A 26,616-nucleotide genomic window follows, 5' to 3' on the forward strand; every position below is an offset into this window, starting at 1 on the left:
TATATATATATATAATGTGTATATATGTATGTAATATAAATATATATTTGGGCTACTGAAAGTTAGGGGAGGTGGGGGTTAATTTAGGGGCAGTTATGGTTAGTGGGTTGTTTAGGGTTAATTTAGGGGCAGTTATGTTAATAGGATGTTTAGGGTTAATTTAGGGGCAGTTATGTTAATAGGGTGTTTAGGGTTAATTTAGGAGCAGCTGTGGTTAATGGGGTGTTTGGGGTTAATTTGAGGCAGTTGTGATTAATGGTGTGTTTAGGGTTAATTTAGGGGATGCTGTGGTTGATGGGGTCTTTAGGGTTAATTTAGGGGATGCTGTGGTTAAGGGGGTGTTAAGGGTTAATTTAGGGGCAGTTATGGTTAATGGGGAGTTTAGGGTTAATTTAGGGGAATCTAAATCCTGGGGGCAGTGAAGTGACATATCTTGGGGTATAAGGCATATACATTATATAAGGCATATGTGGGGAGGGCAGTGTGGCATGTCTGGGGAGGACGGAGTGGTGTATCAGGGTGTATAAGGCATATCTGGGGGTAGAGTGGCATATCTGGGGGTAGAGAAGTGGCATGTCTGGGAGGCAGGGTGGCATGTCTGGGGAGGATGGAGTGGGGTATCAGGGGATATAAGGCGTATCAGGTACAGTGGCAGATGTGGGAGGCAGCGTGGAGTGGCAGATGTGGGAGGCAGCGTGGCATATGTGGGAGGCATTGTGGAGTGGCAGATGTGGGAGGCAGCATGGCGTGGCAGATGTGGGAGGCATTGTGGAGTGGCAGATGTGGGAGGCAGCATGGCGTGGCATATGTGGGGAGGGCAGGGTGGCATGTCTGGGGAGGATGGAGTGGTGTTTCAGGGGGTATAAGGCGTATCAGGCACAGTGGCATGTGGGGGGTAGAGTGGAGTGGCAGATGTGGGAGGCAGCGTGGCGTGGCAGATGTGGGAGGCAGCGTGGCATATGTGGGAGGCAGCGTGGAGTGGCAGATGTGGGAGGCAGCGTGGAGTGCTGTGGTAGGCAGCGTGGCATATGTGGGGGGGCAGCATGGCATGTCTGGGAGGCAGCGTAGCAAGCCTGGGCTCAAATGTGCATATATTGGGGGGCTGGTTGGGAAATAAAGACAAGAAATGTATTATCAAAGTTTTTTTATTCTGCTGTTTGTATTTAACATCATTTGTTTAGTAAATTATTTTAAATAAATGAAAAATTTACATTCATTTTTTTTATCCGATTAATCGATTAATCGAAAAAATAATCGGCCAACTAATCGATTATTAAAATAATCGTTAGTTGCAGCCCTAACTGGTTGTAGCGGTTGTACTGGTTATAGTGGTTAATAATTACTGATTGTACTTGTTGTAGTGGTTAATGGTTACTGTTGTACTGGTTATAGTGGTTATACTGGTTGTAGTGGTTAATGGTTACTTGTTTTAGTGGTTGTAGTGGTTACTGGTTGTAGTGGTTAATGGTTGTAGTGGTTATACTGGTTAATGGTTACTTGTTATAGTGGTTATAGGTTTTACTGGTTGTAGTGGTTATAGTGGTTAATGGTTACTGGTTGTAGCGGTTGTACTGGTTATAGTGGTTAATAATTACTGATTGTACTTGTTGTAGTGGTTAATGGTTACTGTTGTACTGGTTATAGTGGTTATACTGGTTGTAGTGGTTAATGGTTACTTGTTTTAGTGGTTGTAGTGGTTACTGGTTGTAATGGTTACTTGTTATAGTGGTTATAGGTTGTGGTGGTTTTACTGGTTATAGTGGTTAATAGTTACTGGTTGTACTGGTTGTAGTGGTTAATGGTTGTAGTGGTTATACTGGTTAATGGTTACTTGTTATAGTGGTTATAGGTTTTACTGGTTGTAGTGGTTGTACTGGTTATAGTGGTTAATGGTTACTGGTTGTACTGGTTATAGTGGTTATACTGGTTGTAGTGGTTAATGGTTACTTGTTATAGGTTGTACTTGTTGTAGTGGTTAATGGTTACTGGTTGTACTGGTTATAGTGGTTAATGGTTACTGGTTGTAGTGGTTATACTGGTTAATGGTTACTTGTTATAGTGGTTATAGGTTTTACTGGTTGTAGTGGATGTACGGGTTAATGGTTACTGGTTGTAGTGGTTGTACTGGTTATAGTGGTTAATGGTTACTGGTTGTAGTGGTTAATGGTTACTTGTTATAGTGGTTATATGTTTTACTGGTTGTAGTGGTTGTACTGGTTGTAGTGGTTACTGGTTGTAGAGGTTGTACTGGTTATACTGGTTGTAGTGGTTATACGGTGACAGTGAAGGTTACCGTGAACGTGTCATATGTCTGTGACGGTTACAGCGTTACGTGTTAACGTGTCGTATGTCTGTGACGGTCACAGCGTCGCGCGGTAACGTGTCATATGTCTAGGAAGGTTACAGCGCCACGCACTAATGTGTCATATGTCTGCCACGGTTATAGAATCACACGTGAATGTGTCATATGTCCGTGACAGCTGATGAACTGTAGGGGGCGCCACTATGCATATGTTACCAAGCAAGTACCTGGCTTGGGGGGACTGGGGCGTAGTTTTCCTAGAAACCCCCAGGCTGGCAATGTTACCCTATTCATGGGCGTTAGCTGTAATGCGGACAGGCTGTTAGATAAGCGAAGCAGCCTCCCAGCAGAAGTGGTAGAAGGTAATACTGTGAGGTGATTTAAACATACATGGGACAGGCAGGTGGCATACTGAATATACGGAGGGTAGTGGATAAGTGGAACAGCCTCCCAGCAGAGGTGGTAGAGGGTAATACAGTGAGGGGATTAAACATGCATGGGATAGATATACGGCTCCTGAATCTAAGACGAGACCAACAACTGATTAAGGTTTGAGTCGTTACAGCAGGAGAGACGGGGGCCGCCGGGGGCCGATCTGCTGAAAGCTAGTGGTTCATGTGTTTCCGTGTGCGTGACATGTGAGCAGTGGAAGGAAGGTGCCGTGGTCTGCCCCAGGGGTGACTTTTTATTGGGAATTTGCCCGTTGGCTGTGAGCACGCCTTCTCCGCTGACGCTTTCTGTGAAAGGAGACGGACCGGTTCTACTGGAATTACGTGGACGAGGAATGAGAGCGATGCCTGAGCCCACGGAGCTGTCAGATGGCACTCAGGTGTCTGCCCCGGGAGGGCAAGTTACATAGAACGTGCCGTCACTCGGCCCATCTAGTCTGCCCCGGAAGGGTAAGTACCCCTCTGTGGTACCCCCGGGAGGGTAACAGTATCTACTGGCTATTAACCAGCAGTGGATTTAGTGCCCCAGTTGGTGTCGCAGTCAGTAGGAGATTCCTGTTCTATTTAAAGCGTTTGTCCCCGGAACGACCTCACCGGGGGCAGGAGGGTCTGGTTGTGCTTTATGGGAGTGATTCTGCCACGTCTGACTGTCGGAGGAATCAAACCCGTGGGATCGGAAGGTATTCCAGCTGAGGGTAACACGGTAACAGCACGAAATGGATTTAATTCTCCCCGAGTGGAACGCGACGTGGCTGGGGGTGCTTCACGTTTTGCTTTTCTGCGTGTTATGACGGATATAGAAGTGGAACGTCTCATTCTGGTGGCAGTAAACGTGGTCTGACGAGGAAGGAGCGACGGTGACGCCGGGCTGCGGAGTGTCGGTGATTAGAATAATAAACTCGTGGAATTATGTTAAAAGCTCCCGAAACAGGTGCGAGACCGGAAGCCTCTGTGAATGCCGGTAGCACCGCCAGGGGTAATGCCGCCCGTGACCTGTGAACGTGGCCCACCCCACTCCATCCTAAAGTCTCTAGTAGTAAAGCACACCTTTAACCCTTTGTGCTCCAGCTGGCTGATATCTGGGTGATTATAAAAATGCTGTTTATATCATAAACCATTTGTTTTCATCGCTGCATCCGTGGACCGTTTAGAACTAAAGGTCCTAACGCGCGATCACCAGGAGACACCACGTCCGACGCCTTTCGTAGCCGGTCACCCTCATTCCTGCCCCGCGTTTAAGAACCTGACACTCGGCAGATATCACGGCCTCTGGAGCCATTTTTCAGGAAACGTCGAACGCTCAAACTGCTGATCGTGTTCTTGAGATAACATCACGTGACCGTTCACCGTATGTTTCATGTGTAGCCACGGATTATATGTAGAAAGCGGACTAAATACTTTTGTCCGATTCTAATTCTCAAATCTAATGATTTTTCTTTTTTTTTTGTACAGATGGACCCCAATTCTCCATAGAGAGGGCTGAACAGGAAATAAAGATGGAATACCCGTATCATATTGGCTTTTTGGACCCTGCCACGTATCAGCATTTCAATCCCGATGAGCCACAATATCCATATCCATACAACCAGCCCAGTGATACCTCTTTACCTGGCAACGTTTTACCAAACCTGGAAACCTGTCCGGCGTCAGTAAGACGTCAATCTATTGGCTTTGAAGAAACAGCCGCTCAATTTTGCCACGTGGCTCCACCGCAAGTGTCTTATGGATTTCAAACAAGCAACTGGTTTGAGGAACAGCAGTCGTGGTTTCCTCAGCCACCACCTCAACCTTTCGCTGACGGACCTTTGGATGGAGCGACAACGGAGCCATTCGTTTCTCAACAAGGCAGCTGGGGCATCCGGATAGGCTTTGAAAATTTTGAGGAATCGGGTCTTAATGACCCCACTATTCATTACCACGCCATTAATTCTTACGCTCACAATGATCCATCCGTCTGTTCAGCGGCGGCTCCAAAAGGTCTAAGGAGAAGTTACACCATCCATGAAGAAGCCAGGTCATCCGGCTTTTCGACAGATACTAGGTTACCCGATAGTAAGCTGACAAGAAGTCGGTCTGTTTCTGGACGCGGATATTACCCCAGCCCACCGGTGTCCCCGGCAGATCTCCCTGAGGTATGGGGTTGACTTATTGCACCTGCACTCGCTGACCACACAGGTTTGGATGTAGGGCCGGTGTAGCGATGACAAGGTGGCCCCGGCACTCTAAGGCTAGTTGGATATGCAGCGCCATGTGCAATGGCTTTGTGCTCGGGCAGCCTGCGTCTGGGCATATCCAGCCGGTGGCCACACTCTTCCCACCTATATAAACCCTCGTATGGATCGTGGAGCCGGCAGCTTTTATTTCACTCTTCTAACTTCCTTTTGTTTCTTTTCTAAGACCGGCTGGCGTGTTCAGTTACTGGAAACTCCACCGAACTGCGACACGAGTCTCGCGGCTTTTTGTAACGCAGTGAAAAGGTAAAGTCACTTTCCCGGCATTTCGCTCTCCCACCTGACGTTCAGATTATCTCACGAGCCGTGAACTTTCCGTTACAGTGTAAGAAGCAGATATTCTGCGTCGGACGGAGAGTCGAATCCGGGGATAATTTGGAGCGTGGCCTTCAGGTTCATGGGGGACGTCGACGAGGAATCGGAGATGGAAATCACAGTCTTTGGAGATCGTCTTCAGCATCCCCTACGATTCACCCAGAAAGGTAAAGCGATTGCAGTAACTATGCCTTCTGAGAGAGGCTGAGACCTTCTGCTTGGAATTTAGGGGCCAAAGAGACATATTAGGAGCCCATCTGCCCAGCCAGTAGAGTGTGATAGGGCAGCAGTGACGGATAGAAGGCCCCCCATAGTCAACAATGAGGCCAGTTGCAGACTTCAGCTGAATCTTTTGTCCGTCAGGATTTTGCTCTTGGAAGAACATTGGAAAGGATAATGTTCTATCTTTTATTTGGGCCCCCAAATGGATCAATTAATGAGGGGGGGGCTCTTCCTCCTACACGCCCTGGCCATAGACTGTCCTCGACCGTAAAAACAGCGAGATAACCTTCAGAGAAATGAAGGAACAATCTTTTCCATACATCATACCCTATTATTACCGGAGCCTTCTGTATGGTGCGTCACTAATTAAATTTAGGCCCCTTATTAAGTCCTCTTTGTTCGTGGGTTCAGGAAGCTTGGGAGACACAACGGGTTCATGAACTCCGGAGCCCATCAGAAAACACGCTGAGAAATCAGGACTGGTTGTTTGGCTGCGGGTGGATGTGCAGACGTGCGTCTCTCAGCTTTTACTTACTACTGGATTCCAGTACAAGCTACACATACATCAAGAACATGGACACGAAAGCCTCGGCGGTCCCGCCGTCAGCGCCCCGCTTAGATTTAAAGTAATCTCAGGTGGCATATTCCTAATCCACCTCGGCTGGTGGCACCGTGGGGTAAATAATACCACAGGGTCAGATCTGCCACCTCCACAATGCTCTTGTTCCTGCCACCTCTTGCTAGGTTTGGAGAGAGAATGAATAGATAATTCTGATAATTATTCTCCGCTAACGATGCGACGCGCGGAGCGGTTAATGAATGTCTCTTTAACGTTTACAGATAACGATATTGTGGAAGACGTCATAGAGAAAATATTAACCAGTATAAACCAGTTCCCTCCACCCCACGATATGCCCCCTCACATACCCAGCCTGTACCCCCCATTGCCAGCCCAAGCCTCATACACACACAGTCATTATCCCCAACCACAGGACCCCTACGTCCCACATCAGCCCCACCAAGTCCCCCAGAACCTGTACCCCTCATTACAGTCACTGGAGATGCCAACTCCAAACCAATACCCTCCGTCAGACCCTCACTATCCACCCACCCCAGCTTCGCTGCCCCCACTACACCCCCCGCACTCACACTCACCTCTGGATCCTACGTTGCTAAACCAGCTCCAGTTGGACCCCCCGGGCAAAAAATCCCTGATGAGCATCTGTGGCCTGGATGAATATTTACAAATGTGAGTTATTTGTGGAAGTCATACTGAAATTTTATAAATTTACCGGGCGATTGGAGGCCACCGTGCCAGGCGGTTGGTGAGTGGAACCCAATGAGTGGCACCTTTATTGGAGGGTTGTCTGGGAACTCAGTCAATCTCTTAAGGCTTCTGTTGGCTTCAGAAGGACCTTGATGGGGAGGCCGAACCGTGCAACCGGGGGATAAAATGGGGAATGGAGACTCGGTCCTAAAAGCCAATAAGTAATAGTATTCTGGAGACGATCGATCTCTGCTGATAGCTAAACCTGGAAGCCGTCGTAACGTAGCCGCGGTGAATGAAAGCGCATGAAGCAGAGCGGTGATTGGCCGATCATTGGCCAGCAGGGGGAGCTCCAACTCCAGGGAACTCATGACTGAAGTCCAAGGTTGGGGCGTCACATCGGGCTGCTGCTTATCGGGAAATTAGATTTACTACAGAAAATCTGTCAAATAAAGAGGAACTGAGGCCTGCGATGGAGTCCAGTGACCGAGGCCGCTCCTCAGACATACAGCGGGCAATATTATTTCGCCGTCTGATCCATTTACCTGCCCCGGGGGGGAGATGCCGTCCTTAGACCGAGTTTCTACGTTTTATTGAACGCTATACACTGTATGGACAAAAGTATTGGGACACCTGACCAACAGGGACTTGATGTTAATGTCTGTGTTTGGAAAGTGATCGCAGCCCCTCATGGGGTAATGGTCAGTCCTCCCAATACTATTGGCTACATGGTGTGGAAAGGATATAGAGTCACCTCAGAGGTCTCTTCCTCAGATATTTCCATCTTTTACTTTGTTGGCCCAATAAAAACTTAACCTGAAGACTCCATCTGCTTTTGGACCTCTAGTCTCCATTTTCCCATTGCTTTAAGCGTATTTAGGGACAGAGTCGGGTTATTAACTCTGATTTACCCCGTTTCATTTATAAAGCCGTTTCCTGCTGTTTCTATACACATTATCGGGGCTTTTAGGGCTGTAGAACCCTGCGATCCCCTCATACCCCACAAACATTCTGACCTCCTAGAAAAGAGGGGCATCGGGGGAGGAGAGAGGGGCATCGGGGGAGGAGAGAGGGGCATCAGGGGAGGAGAGAGGGGCGTTAAGGGTGAAAGGGGAGCATCAGAGGAGGAAAGAGGGGTTTGGGGCACAGAGGGAATCCCCGAAGCACACAGAGGGTTTTTTTTTTTTTTTTTGCTGCACAGCATTAACCCTCTGCATGCCAGAGGAGATATCTGGATGTTTCTGGGGTAATTAGATGTATTTTCTGCATTTCAGGGAATACAGTTTAAGGAGCCACAAAAACCTCCAGAGACTGAGCTCAGTGCAGCTCCGATTCCACCACGGCCCTCCGGCCCCCGCGCAGCCTCCCTGCCTCGCACGCACAGTGAGTCCCAATCCTGCTTAAATGTGGTTACTAATATTAACCCTTTCCAGACGCACAGATAATTGTAGTAATTATAGCAGTATTTATGATAATGATATAATATTGTATAAAAATATATTTATATAAATAATATAATATCATTAATATGTAATAATAGCAGTGATAATACGAATATATTATTTATATATAATACTGATAATATATTAATAAATAATAATAATTAATAATCAAAGTTTTCTGCCTCTCACCGCTGCAGGGACTTTCCATGAATTAATGCTTAAGTCAGACCTGCAGAGGGCAGCGCCTGCGCACCGATGTTCTGATACCGCGGGGCGAATGTAACGTTAAATGCCCCCCAGCCCCCCCCCATGTCCCCGGCCCATGGGACTGGTACAGGACTTGGCTTTCTTTGTACCCCCAGGTTGGACGGAAGCCCTCATGTGGGGGGTTATTTCACTGATCAGATTTCTGCCCCATTTAATGTTTCTTCTGCTCTCGTGTTCTGCAGCCTGAGGATGATGAGGCAGAGTTAAACCCGAGCAAATTTGGGGAACATGCGCAATACTGGACAGAAATCCGGTGAGAAACCGAATAACCTTCACTACGACGCTTTGTCACGCATGATATGACGGTAACAATGTACCTCATGAATTACCCCGCATTACCCAGGGGCTCCATGAATTACCCGGCATTACCCGGGGGCTCCATGAATTACCCCGCATTACCCGGGGGCTCCATGAATTACGCCGCATTACCCGGGGGCTCCATGAATTACGCCGCATTACCCGGGGGCTCCATGAATTACGCCGCATTACCCGGGGGCTCCATGAATTACGCCGCATTACCCGGGGGCTCCATGAATTACGCCGCATTACCCGGGGGCTCCATGAATTACCCCGCATTACCCGGGGGCTCCATGAATTACCCCGCATTACCCAGGGGCTCCATGAATTACCCCGCATTACCCGGGGGCTCCATGAATTACCCCGCATTACCCGGGGGCTCCATGAATTACCCCGCATTACCCGGGGGCTCCATGAATTACCCCGCATTACCCGGGGGCTCCATGAATTACCCCGCATTACCCGGGGGCTCCATGAATTACCCCGCATTACCTGGGGGCTCCATGAATTACCCCGCATTACCCGGGGGCTCCATGAATTACCCCGCATTACCCGGGGGCTCCATGAATTACACTCCAACTCCCATCAGGAGCTTGCGTCCGGCAGCTGAGGCTCCTGGGAGCCGTCCTGGTTTTGCCCCTTATTACCCTGTCCTGGGAGATAGAAATTCCGTTCTAAATATCAGCCGCCTCCTTCCCGGCTTCGCACGTCTTTTATATTAAAATCATGAATCGACTTTGTTTATTTTCTTTTAGAAAAAGACTTTTTGGCTCCGTGGCTCGTTACACAGAACAAGCCCAATATTTCCTGCGCAGCCAGGTAACGGCACCCGGCGCATGGGAAGCGTCCGCATTACTTTATTATTTATTATTATTTATTATTATTTAGTCTCGTGTAACGGCGCCCGGCGCATGGGAAGCGTCCGCATTACATCATTATTATAGTTATTATTATTATTATTATTATTATAGTTATTATTATTATTATTATAGTTATTGTTATTATTATTATTATAGTTATTGTTATTATTTATTATTATTTAGTCTCGTGTAACGGCGCCCGGCGCATGGGAAGCGTCCGCATTACTTTATTATTTATTATTATTTATTAGTATTATTATTGTTATTGTTATTATTATTTAGTCTCGTGTAACGGCGCCCGGCGCATGGGAAGCGTCCGCATTACTTTATTATTTATTATTATTTATTAGTATTATTATTATTATAGTTATTATTGTTATTGTTATTATTAGTATTTAGTCTCGTGTAACGGTGCCTGGCGCATGGGAAGCATCCGCATTACATCATTATTATAGTTATTATTAGTATTATTATTATTATTACGTGTAACGGGCCTCCCCGCAGGTTCATGTCCAAGTTCTGCTGGAGGCCGTGAAGGAGATTTGTTTCTTGCTTCGTTCTGTGGAGACCAAGGAGGTGAAGAATGCGCGGAGGTCCCTGACCCACCTGATCGCGCAGGTAACGGCTTCTCAAAGTCCGGCGCGCTCAGACTACTAGGATTACTCTTTATGTGGGACCCTCATAATGTCCCGTTCCGGCTGTTAGCACCGTTTAGGTGACACGCCAGCCCACCCCCCAGTTTGCCCCGCTCAGCGTCGGGTGGAATTCTGCTGAATCGCCTTTTTTTCCGGCCTGTGAATTCGAAAGGACAGCTTTAGATCATTTTCCAAATCAAACTGCTGACGGCAAATTGTCTTTGGGGTTCAGCAAAGCGTTAATTCCGTAACAAAGGGGATTAAAGAGCAAACGAGACGGCGACGAGCGATCGGCGGCAGCGTTCCCTGTCCGCAGAGACCCCTCTCTATAATCCCCCCGCGCAGGGATAGCAAAGTCTTTTCATCACGTGATGCTGCCCCTTTAAATCCCATCACGTGACCCTGACCTGGCCGCGCAGGTACTTTCAATACAACACATGAAACTATAAGAAACGAGCGCATTTATCCCACTTTTTACGGTTTACCCCAAATGAGATGGGAGGTAAAATCCCCCGATGGGTGAAAATATCCCCAAATTCCTCGGTTTATATGATTTAATGATGTAATATTATCACAGCCCCTCTCCTCCCCTGATTTCCCTAATTTTTCTCATTTGCCTCCCCTTGTTCCTCCCTGATGCCCCCTTCCCTACCCCGAGTGCAGTCTGTGACTCCGTAGGGCAGTAAACGCTGGGGTAAACGTAGGGCAGTAAACGCTGGGGTAAACGTAGGGCAGTAAACGCTGCCCTTATGAAAAATTATTGCAGTTTTTCTGAAGTAATACTGCTATTTTTTGGACATGAAAAAACTGCAATACTGCACTTTTACTGCATTATTACTGCACATTTACCGCACTTTTTTTTTTTTATATTGCAAACCTACAGTTGTACTTCAATGTGCTGTAGCTTTATTGCATTTGTACTTCCGTACAAAAATAACTGCAGTACAACTGCAGTACAGTGAAGTACAAATGCAGTAAAACTGCAGTAAATGTGCAGTAAAAGTGCAGTATTGCAGTTTTTTCATGTCCAAAAAATAGCAGTATTACTTCAGAAAAACTGCAATAATTTTTTTGTAAGGGATGGGGTAAACGTAGGGCAGTAAACGCTGGGGTAAACGTAGGGCGGTAAACTCTGGGGTAAACGTAGGGCAGTAAACGTTAGGGCAGTAAACGCTGGGGTAAACGTTAGGGCAGTAAACACTGGGGTAAACGTTAGGGCAGTAAACGCTGGAGTTTGGAGGCCATCACCAGTGAGCGCAATATACGGATCTGGTATAGGCCAGGTGTCCCGGGGCAGGGTAACTTCGCTTTAACCCCTTCTACACCGATAACGACTGTAATAATTTCCCCGTCTCTGGGGTCTCTGACATTCTGTCCCGGCTCCGAAGGATTCATTCGCAGGCGAGCGCCGGACCCCCGCGTTACCCGCGTTCTGGAGCTCGATGAATTACGGAGAGATATATAAATCTAGAAGCAAAAATAATGAAAATGGGGCTTTTTGGTTACTCTTCAAAGCGTTTATCTACCCCGAGCGGGGCTAATTCTCTTCTCTCACATTACAGAAATGTCCTGACTCGAGGAGCCTTCCAGCAGGTAACTTTCATTACCGTTTAAAATAATTATTCCAAAGGAGGAGAAAAGTTACAAGAAGAGACCGGAATCTAACTCTAGAGGGTCAGAGACTGAGATGGGACGGAAGGGAGTTTTTACGTCACTGAGAGGGTGGTGGATAAGTGGAACAGGCTCCCAGCAGAGGTGGTAGAGGGTAATACAGTGAGGGTATTAAACATGCATGGGATAGACATACGGCTCCTGAATCTAAGACGACACCAACGACTGCTTTCGGCAGACTAGATGGGCCGTGGGGGGCCGGTCTGCCGGCAGACGATTGGCTGCGCTGGAATATGAAGCCCGGCGAGTTACGAGCTGAAGACAGAAATCTGATGAAAAGCGGCCTTTTTGTGTCTTTATTTCCAGATCCCGGCGTAGAGGCCGCGGTGATAAATCTCTCCAACGCCGTCTCCGATCTCATCGACATGTACGGCCGGAGCTTCCAGATGGATTTCCGCGTGGCCCCTGGCAGGACCCCCGGTCTCCACGCTGACGGTCGCCCCGCGGACCCCAATCTAACGTTCAATCTCTACGCGGTTCACAACCTCCCCAAGAATTGGGTGGAAAGGTCAGAACGTACATATCAGTACGGGGCGGGTATCGGTATGGGGTATATTGGGGCGGGTATCGGTATGGCGTATATTGGGGCGGGTATCGGTATGGGGTGTATTGGGGCGGGTATCGGTATGGGGTATATCAGTACGGGGCGGGTATGGGTATGGGGTGTATCAGTACGGGGCGGGTATCGGTATGGGGTGTATCAGTACGGGGCGGGTATCGGTATGGGGTATATCAGTACAGGGCGGGTATCGGTATGGGGTGTATCAGTACGGGGCGGGTATCGGTATGGGGTATATCAGTACAGGGCGGGTATCGGTATGGGGTGTATCGGTACGGGGCGGGTATCGGTATGGGGTGTATCAGTACGGGATGGGTATGGGGTGTATCAGTACGGGGCGGGTATCGGTATGGGGTATATCAGTACGGGGCGGGTATCAGTATGGGGTGTATCGGGGCGGGTATCGGTATGGGGTGTATTGGGGCGGGTATCGGTATGGAGTATATCAGTACGGGGCGGGTATGGGTATGGGGTGTATCAGTATGGGGCGTGTATCGTTACGGGGCGGGTATTGGTATGGGGTATATCAGTACAGGATGGGTATGGGGTGTATCGGTACGGGGCGGGTATCGGTATGGGGTGTATCGGTACGGGGTGGGTATCGGTATGGGGTGTATCAGTACGGGATGGGTATGGGGTATATCAGTACGGGGCGGGTATCAGTATGGGGTGTATCGGGGCGGGTATCGGTATGGGTTGTATTGGGGCGGGTATCGGTATGGAGTATATCAGTAAGGGGCGGGTATGGGTATGGGGTGTTTCAGTATGGGGCGTGTATCGGTATGGGGTGTATCAGTACGGGGCAGGTATCGGTATGGGGTGTATCGGGGCGGGTATCGGTATGGGGTATATCAGTACAGGATGGGTATGGGGTGTATCGGTACGGGGCGGGTATCGGTATGGGGTGTATTGGGGCGGGTATCGGTATGGGGTGTATCGGTACGGGACGGGTATCGGTATGGGGTGTATCGGGGCGGATTTTATATCATTAAAATAAATTTAAAAAAAATCCTGGAACTTTCAATAAAATTCACACAATCGGGATATAAATCCTGCGCGGATCGGCGTCTGGCCGCAAGAAGGGGTTTGGCGAAATAAAGCGGGAATGTAGTGAGACGTCCATAATAATAATTATAATAATTATAAGAAGAATAACAGCAAACATAATTCGAATAATAATAAAAAATACATTTTATAATATTTATTAATTATTATTATTATAGTTGTTTTTCTTATTTTTGTAATCCCTATTACTGTTGACTTTATTATTATTGCTTTTATTATTATTTTACCTCTTTTTTTTTTTTTTTTTTCTGCAGCGATAACGTCTATTTCGTTTCGTGTTCGGTCGTTTACGCCGGAAGGAAGATATGTCAGGAGGTCACGACACGGAGGCAGACGGCTGCGCGGGATTCATTCTCCGCTGTGCTATGGGATGAGCGGTAAGTTGCTTCGTATCATTTATTCGCATGAAGGCGATGAATGAGAGAGCAGCGTAGGTAGAATTAGACATTTCTTCTGCTACGTGACCCCCTGTGCTAAGTCTCCCGGCCGGTCTGAGACCCGCGCTCTCCGCTCTTACCTCCTGCGCTCTCCGCTCTTACCTCCTGCGCTCTCCGCTCTTACCTCCTGCGCTCTCCGCTCTTACCTCCTGCGCTCTCCGCTCTTACCTCCTGCGCTCTCCGCTCTTACCTCCTGCGCTCTCCGCTCTTACCTCCTGCGCTCTCCGCTCTTACCTCCTGCGCTCTCTGCTCTTACCTCCTGCGCTCTCTGCTCTTACCTCCTGCGCTCTCTGCTCTTACCTCCTGCGCTCTCTGCTCTTACCTCCTGCGCTCTCCGCTCTTACCTCCTGCGCTCTCCGCTCTTACCTCCTGCGCTCTCCGCTCTTACCTCCTGCGCTCTCCGCTCTTACCTCCTGCGCTCTCCGCTCTTACCTCCTGCGCTCTCCGCTCTTACCTCCTGCGCTCTCCGCTCTTACCTCCTGCGCTCTCCGCTCTTACCTCCTGCGATCTCCGCTCTTACCTCCTGCGCTCTCCGCTCTTACCTCCTGCGCTCTCCGCTCTTACCTCCTGCGCTCTCCGCTCTTACCTCCTGCCCTCTCCGCTCTTACCTCCTGCCCTCTCCGCTCTTACCTCCTGCCCTCTCCGCTCTTACCTCCTGCCCTCTCCGCTCTTACCTCCTGCCCTCTCCGCTCTTACCTCCTGCCCTCTCCGCTCTTACCTCCTGCGCTCTCCGCTCTTACCTCCTGCGCTCTCCGCTCTTACCTCCTGCGCTCTCCGCTCTTACCTCCTGCGCTCTCCGCTCTTACCTCCTGCGCTCTCCGCTCTTACCTCCTGCGCTCTCCGCTCTTACCTCCTGCGCTCTCCGCTCTTACCTCCTGCGCTCTCCGCTCTTACCTCCTGCGCTCTCCGCTCTTACCTCCTGCGCTCTCCGCTCTTACCTCCTGCGCTCTCCGCTCTTACCTCCTGCGCTCTCCGCTCTTACCTCCTGCGCTCTCCGCTCTTACCTCCTGCGCTCTCCGCTCTTACCTCCTGCCCTCTCCGCTCTTACCTCCTGCCCTCTCCGCTCTTACCTCCTGCCCTCTCCGCTCTTACCTCCTGCCCTCTCCGCTCTTACCTCCTGCCCTCTCCGCTCTTACCTCCTGCCCTCTCCGCTCTTACCTCCTGCCCTCTCCGCTCTTACCTCCTGCCCTCTCCGCTCTTACCTCCTGCCCTCTCCGCTCTTACCTCCTGCGCTCTCCGCTCTTACCTCCTGCGGACTCTAAACGCGTATCAGAGTTCGATAAAAGTATTTCTCGTGTTCTAGAATCTGCTTCCCCGTCGTGCTCTCTTCTCTTCCGTACGAGTCGGCGCTGGTCCTGAGGCTGATGGGGGTGAAGGAATCGCCTGCCGCCGTCTCGCTGCTCGCATGGAGCTGTCTCCCCCTCTATTGCAGCCAGTAGGTCTCTTTCCCCTGGTAATTATTTCTTGATGAAATAACCTTTTCTTAAATTCTCATTGGGATAAACTGTGTAGAAAACGTGTTTTTGGGGGATTGGGATGAAGTGGTTGGGAGCAGTCCGCGAGGGGCCGGCCACGAGCGCTTGGTGGGATTTCTGAGCGGTAATTAGGACCCCCTAATGTCACCTTCCTGTCTGTGGCGTGCGTTAAAATTACAAAGTTACTCCGATTGGTCCAATGAATTGTTAAGGTGATGTAATAACTCATCACGTGACGATTAACGGGCTCAGACAGGAGGCTTTGCTGTTGCCAGCGTTGGTGACGTCTCGGTGTCGTGTGCTTTGTATGACAGGAGGATGGTACACGGGAACATGCTGCTAAACATGGTGTCTCACGTGGAGCCCCCGCCGGTTATCACTCCCGGGGCCTTTGATGTCACTTTGCCGACACTCTTAACCGCGCAGGTGAGGACGGCCGACCTAATCAGGTGCAAAAAGAGCCTGGAATTCCCAAGCGTGCGCGGCCCTTGATCAGATCCGGTCAGGTATAGATCACCGGTACGTGCCCACGTGGCGCATATCACAAGGAGAATGAGCTTTCCACACGGGGAGTCTACTCACTAAGGTGCCAGATGGCAAAAAAACGACTTTGCAGCGTTAAATGCGCAGGATTTGGATAAAATCCACAAATAACAAATATATATTTTAAAGAAACAAAAAGAACCCCCAAAGCCAAGCGAGGCTGCCAATCGCAGCGCTTTTCTCCCCTCCCAGGCCGGTATCTGGAGCCAATGAGAAAACTTTTCACTGGAAAGTGCGAAATTACGGTTCCCCGCTTCATCCTCAACGTCCGTTATTTGCTGTAACTCTGCTATCGTTTTATCTTTTTAGGTTGATTTCATGGATAATAATGGCGTATTTCAGAAACCTCCTCCAGAAGCTCCTCCGCAGAGCGGGCGAATCCCCTTTCCGGAAGCTTCCGGGGATCTGGAGAAACTCATTCACAGGAATTCCGTTTTATTGTAAGTGTTTCCATAATTCCCACCCGGATACGTCTCGCTGGGTTGTCCTTCCAGAGCCCGCTCAGCCTGCGCCGCCGCGTGATCCCCGTGTCCCCGACGCGACCCGCAGGAAAGGAGCAAACAATTCCAGGGGTCATTTAAGGCCAAATAACAGTTACAATGAATAGGGTATCCGGGACCCCGAGGAATCCCCCCCCTTGGGGTCATAACGAGACGCTTATTTCTAAACGTGTCTTTGGGCGCAGCCTTTCAGAAGCTGAGAAGCGGAGTCTGTGGCGCCATCGGTCCTGCAGCGATAAACCGGAGAAGATTCTGCCGCTGTTGCTGGGCAGCGCGCCGGGCTGGGACCCCCAAACCGTGTCCGCCATTTACCGGGTCCTGCAGGACTGGGAATTCTCTGACCCGACAGAAGCTCTGGGACTTTTAAATTCATGGTGAGAAAAAAATGCACATTTTCTGTGTTTCTTGTTCTTTTTTTATGGTCTTTTAAGATCCTTATGTTGTGTGGGGGGGTGAATAACGCAGCGTCGGGGGTGGGTGGATAACGCAGCGCCCGGAGGGGGTGGATAACGCAGCGCCGGGGGGTGGGTGGATAACGCAGCGCCGGGGGGTGGGTGGATAACGCAGCGCCCGGGGGGGGTGGATAACGCAGCGCCGGGGGGGTGGATAACGCAGCGTCGGGGGTGGGTGGATAACGCAGCGCCCGGGGGGGTGTGGATAACGTAGCGCCGGGGGGGGGTGGATAACGCGGCGCCAGCGTCTAACTTTCAAACTTCTTTACTTTTCTTTAAATCTGGACGACAAAGCAATCCCGTTACCTAATATCCTGTGTACTCGCCCTGGAAGGGGTTAATAAATGCGGATTGTCAGTCAGATGGAACAATATTAACTGTCAATGCAGTTTCCATGGTGACGGAAACATCCACAAGGACAAAAATCTCGCCTCAGCTCTAAAAATAAGGAATATTCTGCCAGTGAATGCAGAGATTGGAGACTTCCTACAAAGGGAGAACGCGGAAGGGAGAACGCAAAGAGGAGCGTCCCTTAAAAAGCCAGACATTCCTGTAATTAAAGGAATTCCCCCCCTTGAGGCCTGGGTGCCTATACCTAGAACCCAGCAAAACCTGCATGTCTATACCTAGAACTCGGCGAAACCTGCATGTCTATACCTGGAACCCAGCAGAACCTGCTTGCCTATACCTATAATCAAGCAAAACATTCACGTCTATCCCTAGAACCCAGCAAAACCTGCATGCCTATACCTAGAACCAAGAAAGTCCTGTATGTCTATACCTAGAACCCAGAAAAACCGGCACGTCCTTAGCTAGAACTCGGCAAAACTGCACATCTGAACCTAGAACTCGGCGAAACCTGCATGTCTATACCTAGAACCCTGCGAAACCTGCATTTCTATACCTAGAACCCACTAAAACCTGCACTCAGAATATGTAAAGATTGAGAAAAGAGGTGAGATAGCAGCGGCCGGCGCGGGTCTCAAACGGCTGGATCCGGATCGGGGTCTATTAACCATGTCCGCCGGGGGTCTGCTTTCTACTTTCTCCGTCGCTCTTCTGTCCGTTAAACCTTTCCCCCCCGTCTCTTTTCCCAGCTTCCCCGACCAGCAGATCCGGAACGTGGCGTGTCAGCAGATCGGGAAACTCTCCAACGACGAGCTCCTGGAATACCTGCCGCAGCTCGTCCAGGTGAGTCTGAAGCCGGGTAACACACCAGGCGCGGAACCTGCTGGAGAATTAACGGCCGCGGCTTCCAATTCCGTAAAGATCCGGAGATCTGCGCGGACGGCGCTTGCAGAGGGCATTCGGAGGGTTAAATGACCCATAAATCCCACGTTTCTCGATAATCGTGTGTCGTTCGCAGGCTGTGAAGTCCGAGTGGCGCCCGGAGAACCCGTTGGTCGATCTCCTCCTGAATCGCGCGTTACAAAGTATCCAGGTCGCTCATCGTCTTTACTGGTGAGAGCTGCGTCCGGCGTCTGTGTAAACACTGGCGGCGCGAGAACGCGGACCAACCAGGAGCTCAGGAAATATTGGAATAATAATGCCCTTTCTCCCGTGATTTCCGCTTTTACCCCCCAGGCTGCTGACAGACGCTGCCAATGAGTCCCGTTACCGGAGTCTGTACCGGAGAGTTCTGGCCGCGCTGCGGTTCTGCGTCGGGAAAGCAATGAACGAGGAATTCGTGAAACAAGAAAAGCTGATGGAAATTCTTCAAAATATCTCGGAAAAAGTCAAGGCCGCTCAAGACACCAAACGGCAGGTATTGGCGGGGACCGCATCTCAAAGGGCCCAACCAAGAGCCACCAATAATGTATATTATTATACATGTATAGGCCGGGGTATTATAATACATGTATATACGGGGGTATTATAATACATGTATATATGGGGGTATTATAATACATGTATATACGGGTGTATTATTATCATTATTATTATAATTATTATTATACATGTATATACGGGGGTATTATAATACATGTATATACGGGGGTATTATTATTATTATTATTATTATTATACATGTATATATGGGGGTATTATAATACATGTATATATATGGGGGTATTATAATACATGAATATACGGGGGTATTATTATCATTATTATTATAATTATTATTATACATGTATATACGGGGGTATTATAATACATGTATATACGGGGGAATTATTATTATTATTATTATTATACATGTATATACGGGGGTATTATAATACATGTATATATGGGGGTATTATAATACATTTATATACAGGGTATTATTATCATTATTATTATTATTATTATTATTATTATTATACATGTATATACGGGGGTATTATAATACATATATATATGGGGGTATTATTATTATTATTATTATACATGTATATATGGGGGTATTATAATACATGTATATATGGGGGTATTATAATACATGTATATATATGGGGGTATTATAATACATGTATATACGGGGGTATTATTATCATTATTATTATTATTATTATTATACATGTATATACGGGGGTATTATTATTATTATTATTATTATTATTATACATGTATATACGGGGGTATTATACATGTATATATGGGGGTATTATAATACATTTATATACAGGGTATTATTATCATTATTATTATTATTATACATGTATATACGGGGGTATTATAATACATATATATACAGGGGTATTATTATTATTATTATTATTATTATACATGTATATATGGGGGTATTATAATACATGTATATATGGGGTAATATAATACATGTATATATGGGGTTATTATTATTATTATTATTATTATTATACATGTATATATGGGGGTATTATAATACATGTATATACAGGGTATTATTATTATACATGTATATACGGGGGTATTATAATACATGTATATATGGGGGTATTAATAATAATAATATTATTATTATACATGTATATACGGGGGTATTATTATACATGTATATACTGGGTATTATACATGTATATACTGGGTATTATTATTATTATACATGTATATACGGGGTATTATTATTATTATTATACATTTATATATCGGGGTATTAATAATAATAATATTATTATTATACATGTATATACGGGGGTATTATTTATTATTATTATTATTATACAGGGGTTATTATTTATTATTATTATTATTATTATACATGTATATACAGGGGTATTATTATTATTATTATACATGTATATACGGGGTATTATACATGTATATACTGGGTATTATTATACATGTATATACGGGGTATTATTATTATTATTATTATTATTATTATACATGTATATATCGGGGTATTAATAATAATAATAATATTATTATTATACATGTATATACGGGGGTATTATTTATTATTATTATTATTATACAGGGGTTATTATTTATTATTATTATTATTATTATACATGTATATACAGGGGTATTATTATTATTATTATTATTATTATTATTATACGCCCCCATGTATACATGTTTAATAATAGTAATCCCCATTGAATCCATTGCATGAGTTGCTGAAATGTTCTAATTGTGCTTTGGAAAGGAGATCCTCCAATCAAACCTCAGTGACCTGGAACAGTTTTTCCGAGCCGTGCGAGTTCTCCGCCTTCCGCAGGACCCGGCGCTGGTCGTTCGAGGCATCGACCGCAGCGTGAGCTCGTGTTTTATCTGATTATTACCCGACAGAGAAACATAAAACCTTAATTAGTCGTTGGTCTCAGGAGCCATATGTTTATCCCATGCATGTTTAATCCCCTCGCTGTATTACCCTCTACCACCTCTGCTGGAAGGCTGTTCCACTTATCTACCACCCTCCCAGTAAAGTAAAACTTCCTTTCCATTCCACCTCGGCCTCTGACTCTCTAGTTTAAGATATTTGTTCATCTCTCCTTGAAATGAAGTAAAGATGAGTGAACGTGGGGTTGATCCGCGTCTCGTGACGTCACTTTATTCTCTTTTTCAGAAATGTTCCTACTTTAAATCAAACGCGGTTCCGCTGAAGATCTCCTTTGTCAACGCCGACCCGCTGGGAGAAAACATTGACGTTATATTCAAGGTATGGAGTCTATCGCGCATCTTCTGTATTAACGGCGGGAAATATCGGAACCGTCATGATCTGCTGATAACTGGACGTTCTAGAATAAGTTGAGACTTCTAGAAACTTCTAGAGCTCTGATTCCCCCCGGTGGGTTCCCTCATTACAGAGCGGAGACGACCTTCGTCAGGATATGCTGGTCCTGCAGTTAATCGAAGTGATGGACAGGCTCTGGCTGCAGGAAGGCTTGGACCTGCGCATGGTCACCTATAAGTGCTTATCCACGGGCAAGAAGCAAGGTGAACGCGGAACCCGATGGGAGGGGAGAGGTTCTAGATAACGGCCCGAGTGCTTCTTTTATTGATTATCATTTAATTCCGATACAATAACTAATATCTGCCAGCTATCACTCATCATCATGATCATCACCCCCAGTCTGACCAGTAAATACATTGTATCCTCCCCAGTCTGACCATTAAATACATCGTATCCTCCCCAGTCTGACCAATCCATACATCGTATCCCCCCCGGTCTGACCAGTAAATACATCGTATCCTCCCCAGTCTGACCAATCCATACATCGTATCCCCCCGGTCTGACCAATCCATACATCGTATCCTCCCCAGTCTGACCAATCCTTACATCGTATCCCCCCGGTCTGACCAGTAAATACATCGTATCCCCCCCAGTCTGACCAATCCATACATCGTATCCCCCCCAGTCTGACCAATCCATACATCGTATCCTCCCCAGTCTGACCAATCCATACATCGTATCCCCCCCCAGTCTGACCAATCCATACATCGTATCCCCCCCCAGTCTGACCAGTAAATACATCGTATCCTCAGCCAGTCTGACCAATCCATACATCGTATCCTCCCCAGTCTGACCAGTAAAGACATCGTATCCCCCCGGTCTGACCAGTAAATACATCGTATCCCCCCCAGTCTGACCAATCCATACATCGTATCCTCCCCAGTCTGACCAATCCATACATCGTATCCCCCCCCAGTCTGACCAGTAAATACATCGTATCCTCCCCGGTCTGACCAGTAAATACATCGTATCCCCCCCAGTTTGACCAATCCATACATCGTATCCCCCCCCAGTCTGACCAGTAAATACATCGTACCCCCCCCAGTCTGACCAATCCATACATCGTACCCTCCCCAGTCTGACCAGTAAATACATCGTATCCCCCCAGTCTGACCAATCCATACATCGTATCCTCCCCAGTCTGACCATTAAATACATCGTATCCTCCCCAGTCTGACCATTAAATACATCGTATCCTCCCCAGTCTGACCATTAAATACATCGTATCCTCCCCAGTCTGACCATTAAATACATCGTATCCTCCCCAGTCTGACCAATCCATACATCGTATCCCCCCCAGTCTGACCAATCCATACATCGTATCCCCCCCCAGTCTGACCAGTAAATACATCGTATCCTCCCCAGTCTGACCAATCCATACATCGTATCCTCCCCAGTCTGACCAGTAAAGACATCGTATCCCCCCGGTCTGACCAGTAAATACATCGTATCCCCCCCAGTCTGACCAATCCATACATCGTATCCTCCCCAGTCTGACCAATCCATACATCGTATCCCCCCCCAGTCTGACCAGTAAATACATCGTATCCTCCCCGGTCTGACCAGTAAATACATCGTATCCCCCCCAGTTTGACCAATCCATACATCGTATCCCCCCCAGTCTGACCAGTAAATACATCGTACCCCCCCCAGTCTGACCAATCCATACATCGTACCCTCCCCAGTCTGACCAGTAAATACATCGTATCCCCCCAGTCTGACCAATCCATACATCGTATCCTCCCCAGTCTGACCATTAAATACATCGTATCCTCCCCAGTCTGACCATTAAATACATCGTATCCTCCCCAGTCTGACCATTAAATACATCGTATCCTCTCCAGTCTGACCAATCCATACATCGTATCCTCCCCAGTCTGACCAGTAAATACATCGTATCCTCCCCAGTCTGACCAGTAAATACATCGTATCCTCCCCAGTCTGACCAGTAAATACATCGTATCCCCCCAGTCTGACCAATCCATACATTGTATCCTCCCCAGTCTGACCATTAAATACATCGTATCCTCCCCAGTCTGACCAATCCATACATCGTATCCTCCCCAGTCTGACCAGCAAATACATCGTATCCTCCCCAGTCTGATTATGTTATAAGAGAAGACTTTCTTTTATCACTTTGGGTAGAAATATCTGTCTCTAATGCGTTTCTTTTAACCCTTTAGGACTGCTTCAGATGGTTCCCAACTCCATGACTCTCGCCAAAATCCACAAGCAGTTTGGCATTTTAAGCCCCCTTAAGGAAGGGACGTTACACAAGTGGTTTGCGGAGAAGCCCACGGACAGCTCGGGGAAGGTATAACACGTGCCATGGCTCGGGGGCGGTATTACACGTGCCACAGCTCGGGGAAGGTATTACACGTGCCACGGCTCGGGGGCGGTATTACACGTGCCACAGCTCGGAGGCGGTATTACACGTGCCACAGCTCGGGGGCGGTATTACACGTGCCACAGCTCGGGGGCGGTATTACACGTGCCACAGCTCGGGGGCGGTATTACACGTGCCACAGCTCGGGGGCGGTATTACACGTGCCACAGCTTGGGGGCGGTATTACACGTGCCACAGCTCGGGGGCGGTATTACACGTGCCACAGCCACGGGCATCACATGTTGGAAACTGCCCGGGGGGGGTATTTCACGCTGTATAGAGAATCGGGCTGATCCAAAAGTCACCTGAAAGGCAGAAATGACATTTCTGGAGTAAGAAGGACACAGAAGGGGCTTTAATCCCCCCCTCCCCCCCGGCAGGGGCTCCACGGTTTCCATGGCATTCAGGCGCCGCTTTAATCTAACGCTCTTATTAGAAATCCAATTTCCATTTATCAAGTCATTTGGCTTCTCGTGCCGTCTAATCAGCCGCGTCTCACATCGAGGCCTCTCTTTATTGTGTTAACGCAGCTGAAGGTCAAACGGGGGCGCAAAGTAACATTGAACTGATATTTACAACGATTTCACCAAATTCTCAGAAACTTCACCCGGAAAAATTACAGAAATGAATTTATTGTTTTCCAGATTTTAATAATAAATAATAATTTGATCATAATGTGTAAGAAATATAATGTTTTTCCTGGAACAAAAGTTACTAAATTGTTTCAATTTTAGAACAGCCTCCCAGCAGAAGTGGTAGAGGATACCACAGTGAGGGTATTAAACATGCATGGGACAGACATACAGCTCCTGAATCTAAGCCGTTCCGTTGTCTCTTCTGCAGGCGTCGGAGAACTTTCTGTATTCATGCGCAGGTTGGTGCGTCGCCACCTTCCTCCTGGGGGTCTGCGACAGACACAATGACAACATCATGGTGACCGACGCCGGGCACATGTTCCACATCGACTTCGGGAAGTTCTTGGGTCATGCGCAGAAGTTTGGGAGCATAAAGAGGTGAGTTGGGGGATCGGCCCCCACGTGAAACAAAGCGTGAAAGGGCAAATAGACCAATTCCACAACTCCCATCACTCAGACCCCCGACAGGGGCCGCTCAGAATCCTACCCGTGGGATTATATCTGTGACTGCAGAGGGGGATTCTGGGAAGTGTCGTTCACATGACTCTGCCCCCCCTGAGGACTCTGCCCCTGGTGACTGCCGGTAACCCTGATGGGAAAATTCCAAATTAAAATGAAAAGCAATGGACGTCCCCGATTCCCCCCCCCCCCTCACATGAGGGTCCGGCCAGCAGAGGGAGAGAAACCAGCTTCGCCGCAGAAGCCCCTTTACCCCCCCACAGTGTCTTTCATATACATTTTGAATGTTGTGGGGACTTCTGTTGAAAGTTTGGGGGGGGGACTGGCGGCGCTCCGTGATCCCGGCCCCCCGGACAGCTGGTCGCTCGTGCGCTGCAGGCAGTCGGCTCTTATTGATAAGGGGTTTTTAAGATATTCTCCCGGTGATTGGGCAGCGGGGGGCTCCGGGGGTCTCTGATGGTATCTCGGGTTTCTTGGCAGGGATCGAGCGCCTTTCATTTTCACTCCGGAAATGGAATATTTTATCACGGACGGCGGCCGCGACCCCCCCCGCTCCCGGGAGTTCGTGGATCTGTGCTGCTGCGCGTTCGCCATCCTCAGAAAACACAGCGCTTTACTCATCAACCTCCTGGAGCTGGTGAGTGCAGATACCCCACCGCAGGGGCAGATTCTCAGAGCGGGGGTAAATGCTGCCCCGGTGAAAGCCCCCCATGACGCGCCAAAGGGCAATTCTTTCAGAAAAGGCATGGTCTCTGGCATCGCGGATCATTGATTATCCCGAGTCCGGGTGTAATTAGCAGCTCGTGGTTTTACTGAAGGGGTTAAACGTTTTAAACCCCATTTAATCGCAATAACGCGGAGCCGCCTGTGTTATAACAATATTATATATAATATTATTTCATTAATGAAGCCGTCCATGCGCTGCCTCTCCAGATGCTTCAGGCCGGGTTACCGGAACTCCGCGACCTGCAGGACCTGAGCTACGTGCAGAATAACCTGCGACCGCAGGACTCCGACCTCGAGGCGACCCGCTACTTCACCAAGTAAGGACGCCTATCCCCCGCCTGCGCCTTATGTTCGTGGCCCCCGTCTGCGCTTAATGTAAGGACGCGGCTCTTGTGTCTGCGGCCCCCGTCTGCGCCTTATGTTAGCATGCGGCTCTTATGTCTGCGGCCCCCGTCTGCGCTTTATGTAAGGACGCGGCTCTTATGTCTGCGGCCCCCGTCTGCGCTTTATGTAAGGACGCGGCTCTTATGTCTGCGGCCCCCGTCTGCGCTTTATGTAAGGACGCGGCTCTTATGTCTGCGGCCCCCGTCTGCGCTTTATGTAAGGACGCGGCTCTTATGTCTGCGGCCCCCGTCTGCACCTTATGTAAGGATGCGGCTCTTATGTCTGCGGCCCCCGTCTGCGCTTTATGTAAGGACGCGGCTCTTATGTTGGCGGCCCCCGTCTGCACCTTATGTAAGGACGCGGCTCTTATGTCTGCGGCCCCCGTCTGCACCTTATGTAAGGATGCGGCTCTTATGTCTGCGGCCCCCGTCTGCACCTTATGTAAGGATGCGGCTCTTATGTTGGCGGCCCCCGCCTGCTCCTTATGTGGTATATATTATCGATATCGTTTTTTATCCAGGAAGATAAAGGAGAGTTTGGAGTGTTTGCCGGTCCAGTTAAACTACATTATCCACAACTTTGCAAACTCCTCGGTCTCCGATACGGCGGCTCAGATCAAACGCTCCATCCTGAAGCCCAAAAAGTTCCTGAAAGGGGCAATAAAGCCAAGAAAACTGCGAGCGAAGGTAAGAACTGTGTGCCTGGCGACCAGTAGAGTCGCTCGCACAGACTTTTAAAATCTTGGTGCGGCAATTCGACCGGGGGAGACCGCTGGTCTCCCGCTCCAAGAGTTAAAGGTCCGTACGAACGACCAATAGAGTCGCTTGTACGGACCTTTAACTCTTCGAGCGGGGAGACCATTGGAATTAATCAACCAATTGGAATTAAAATTA

At 48.2% G+C, this 26,616-nt stretch overlaps 1 protein-coding gene and 1 long non-coding RNA gene across 2 annotated transcripts in view; one reads left to right on the plus strand and one right to left on the minus strand.

Annotated features, from left to right (window-relative positions):
- The first annotated feature begins 3,303 nt into the window (after positions 1–3,303).
- PIK3C2G (phosphatidylinositol-4-phosphate 3-kinase catalytic subunit type 2 gamma) overlaps positions 3,304–26,616 on the plus strand; it is a 29,740-nt gene continuing 6,427 nt past the window's right edge. The window contains exons 1-27 of the mRNA XM_053461999.1: positions 3,304–3,431; positions 4,204–4,883; positions 5,149–5,228; positions 5,307–5,464; positions 6,360–6,768; positions 8,061–8,169; positions 8,678–8,748; positions 9,548–9,611; positions 10,157–10,270; positions 11,850–11,880; positions 12,265–12,466; positions 13,837–13,959; positions 15,323–15,454; positions 15,809–15,920; positions 16,347–16,477; positions 16,723–16,911; positions 18,087–18,180; positions 18,356–18,450; positions 18,574–18,754; positions 20,546–20,653; positions 20,966–21,058; positions 21,207–21,336; positions 23,317–23,447; positions 24,363–24,532; positions 25,094–25,250; positions 25,547–25,656; positions 26,244–26,409. Coding sequence (XP_053317974.1) covers positions 3,374–3,431; positions 4,204–4,883; positions 5,149–5,228; positions 5,307–5,464; positions 6,360–6,768; positions 8,061–8,169; positions 8,678–8,748; positions 9,548–9,611; positions 10,157–10,270; positions 11,850–11,880; positions 12,265–12,466; positions 13,837–13,959; positions 15,323–15,454; positions 15,809–15,920; positions 16,347–16,477; positions 16,723–16,911; positions 18,087–18,180; positions 18,356–18,450; positions 18,574–18,754; positions 20,546–20,653; positions 20,966–21,058; positions 21,207–21,336; positions 23,317–23,447; positions 24,363–24,532; positions 25,094–25,250; positions 25,547–25,656; positions 26,244–26,409 — 4,098 coding nt within the window. The 5' untranslated portion in view covers positions 3,304–3,373. The remainder of the gene's footprint in view (positions 3,432–4,203; positions 4,884–5,148; positions 5,229–5,306; positions 5,465–6,359; positions 6,769–8,060; positions 8,170–8,677; positions 8,749–9,547; positions 9,612–10,156; positions 10,271–11,849; positions 11,881–12,264; positions 12,467–13,836; positions 13,960–15,322; positions 15,455–15,808; positions 15,921–16,346; positions 16,478–16,722; positions 16,912–18,086; positions 18,181–18,355; positions 18,451–18,573; positions 18,755–20,545; positions 20,654–20,965; positions 21,059–21,206; positions 21,337–23,316; positions 23,448–24,362; positions 24,533–25,093; positions 25,251–25,546; positions 25,657–26,243; positions 26,410–26,616) is intronic.
- Positions 11,163–11,372, minus strand: LOC128490835 (uncharacterized). The gene is made up of 2 exons (XR_008353978.1): positions 11,335–11,372; positions 11,163–11,235 (listed from the first exon to the last, which is right to left on the minus strand). It is a non-coding gene; the product is annotated as an uncharacterized LOC128490835 (long non-coding RNA).

This window comes from Spea bombifrons, chromosome 4, assembly GCF_027358695.1.
Source record: "Spea bombifrons isolate aSpeBom1 chromosome 4, aSpeBom1.2.pri, whole genome shotgun sequence".
Classification (NCBI taxonomy): domain Eukaryota; kingdom Metazoa; phylum Chordata; class Amphibia; order Anura; family Pelobatidae; genus Spea; species Spea bombifrons.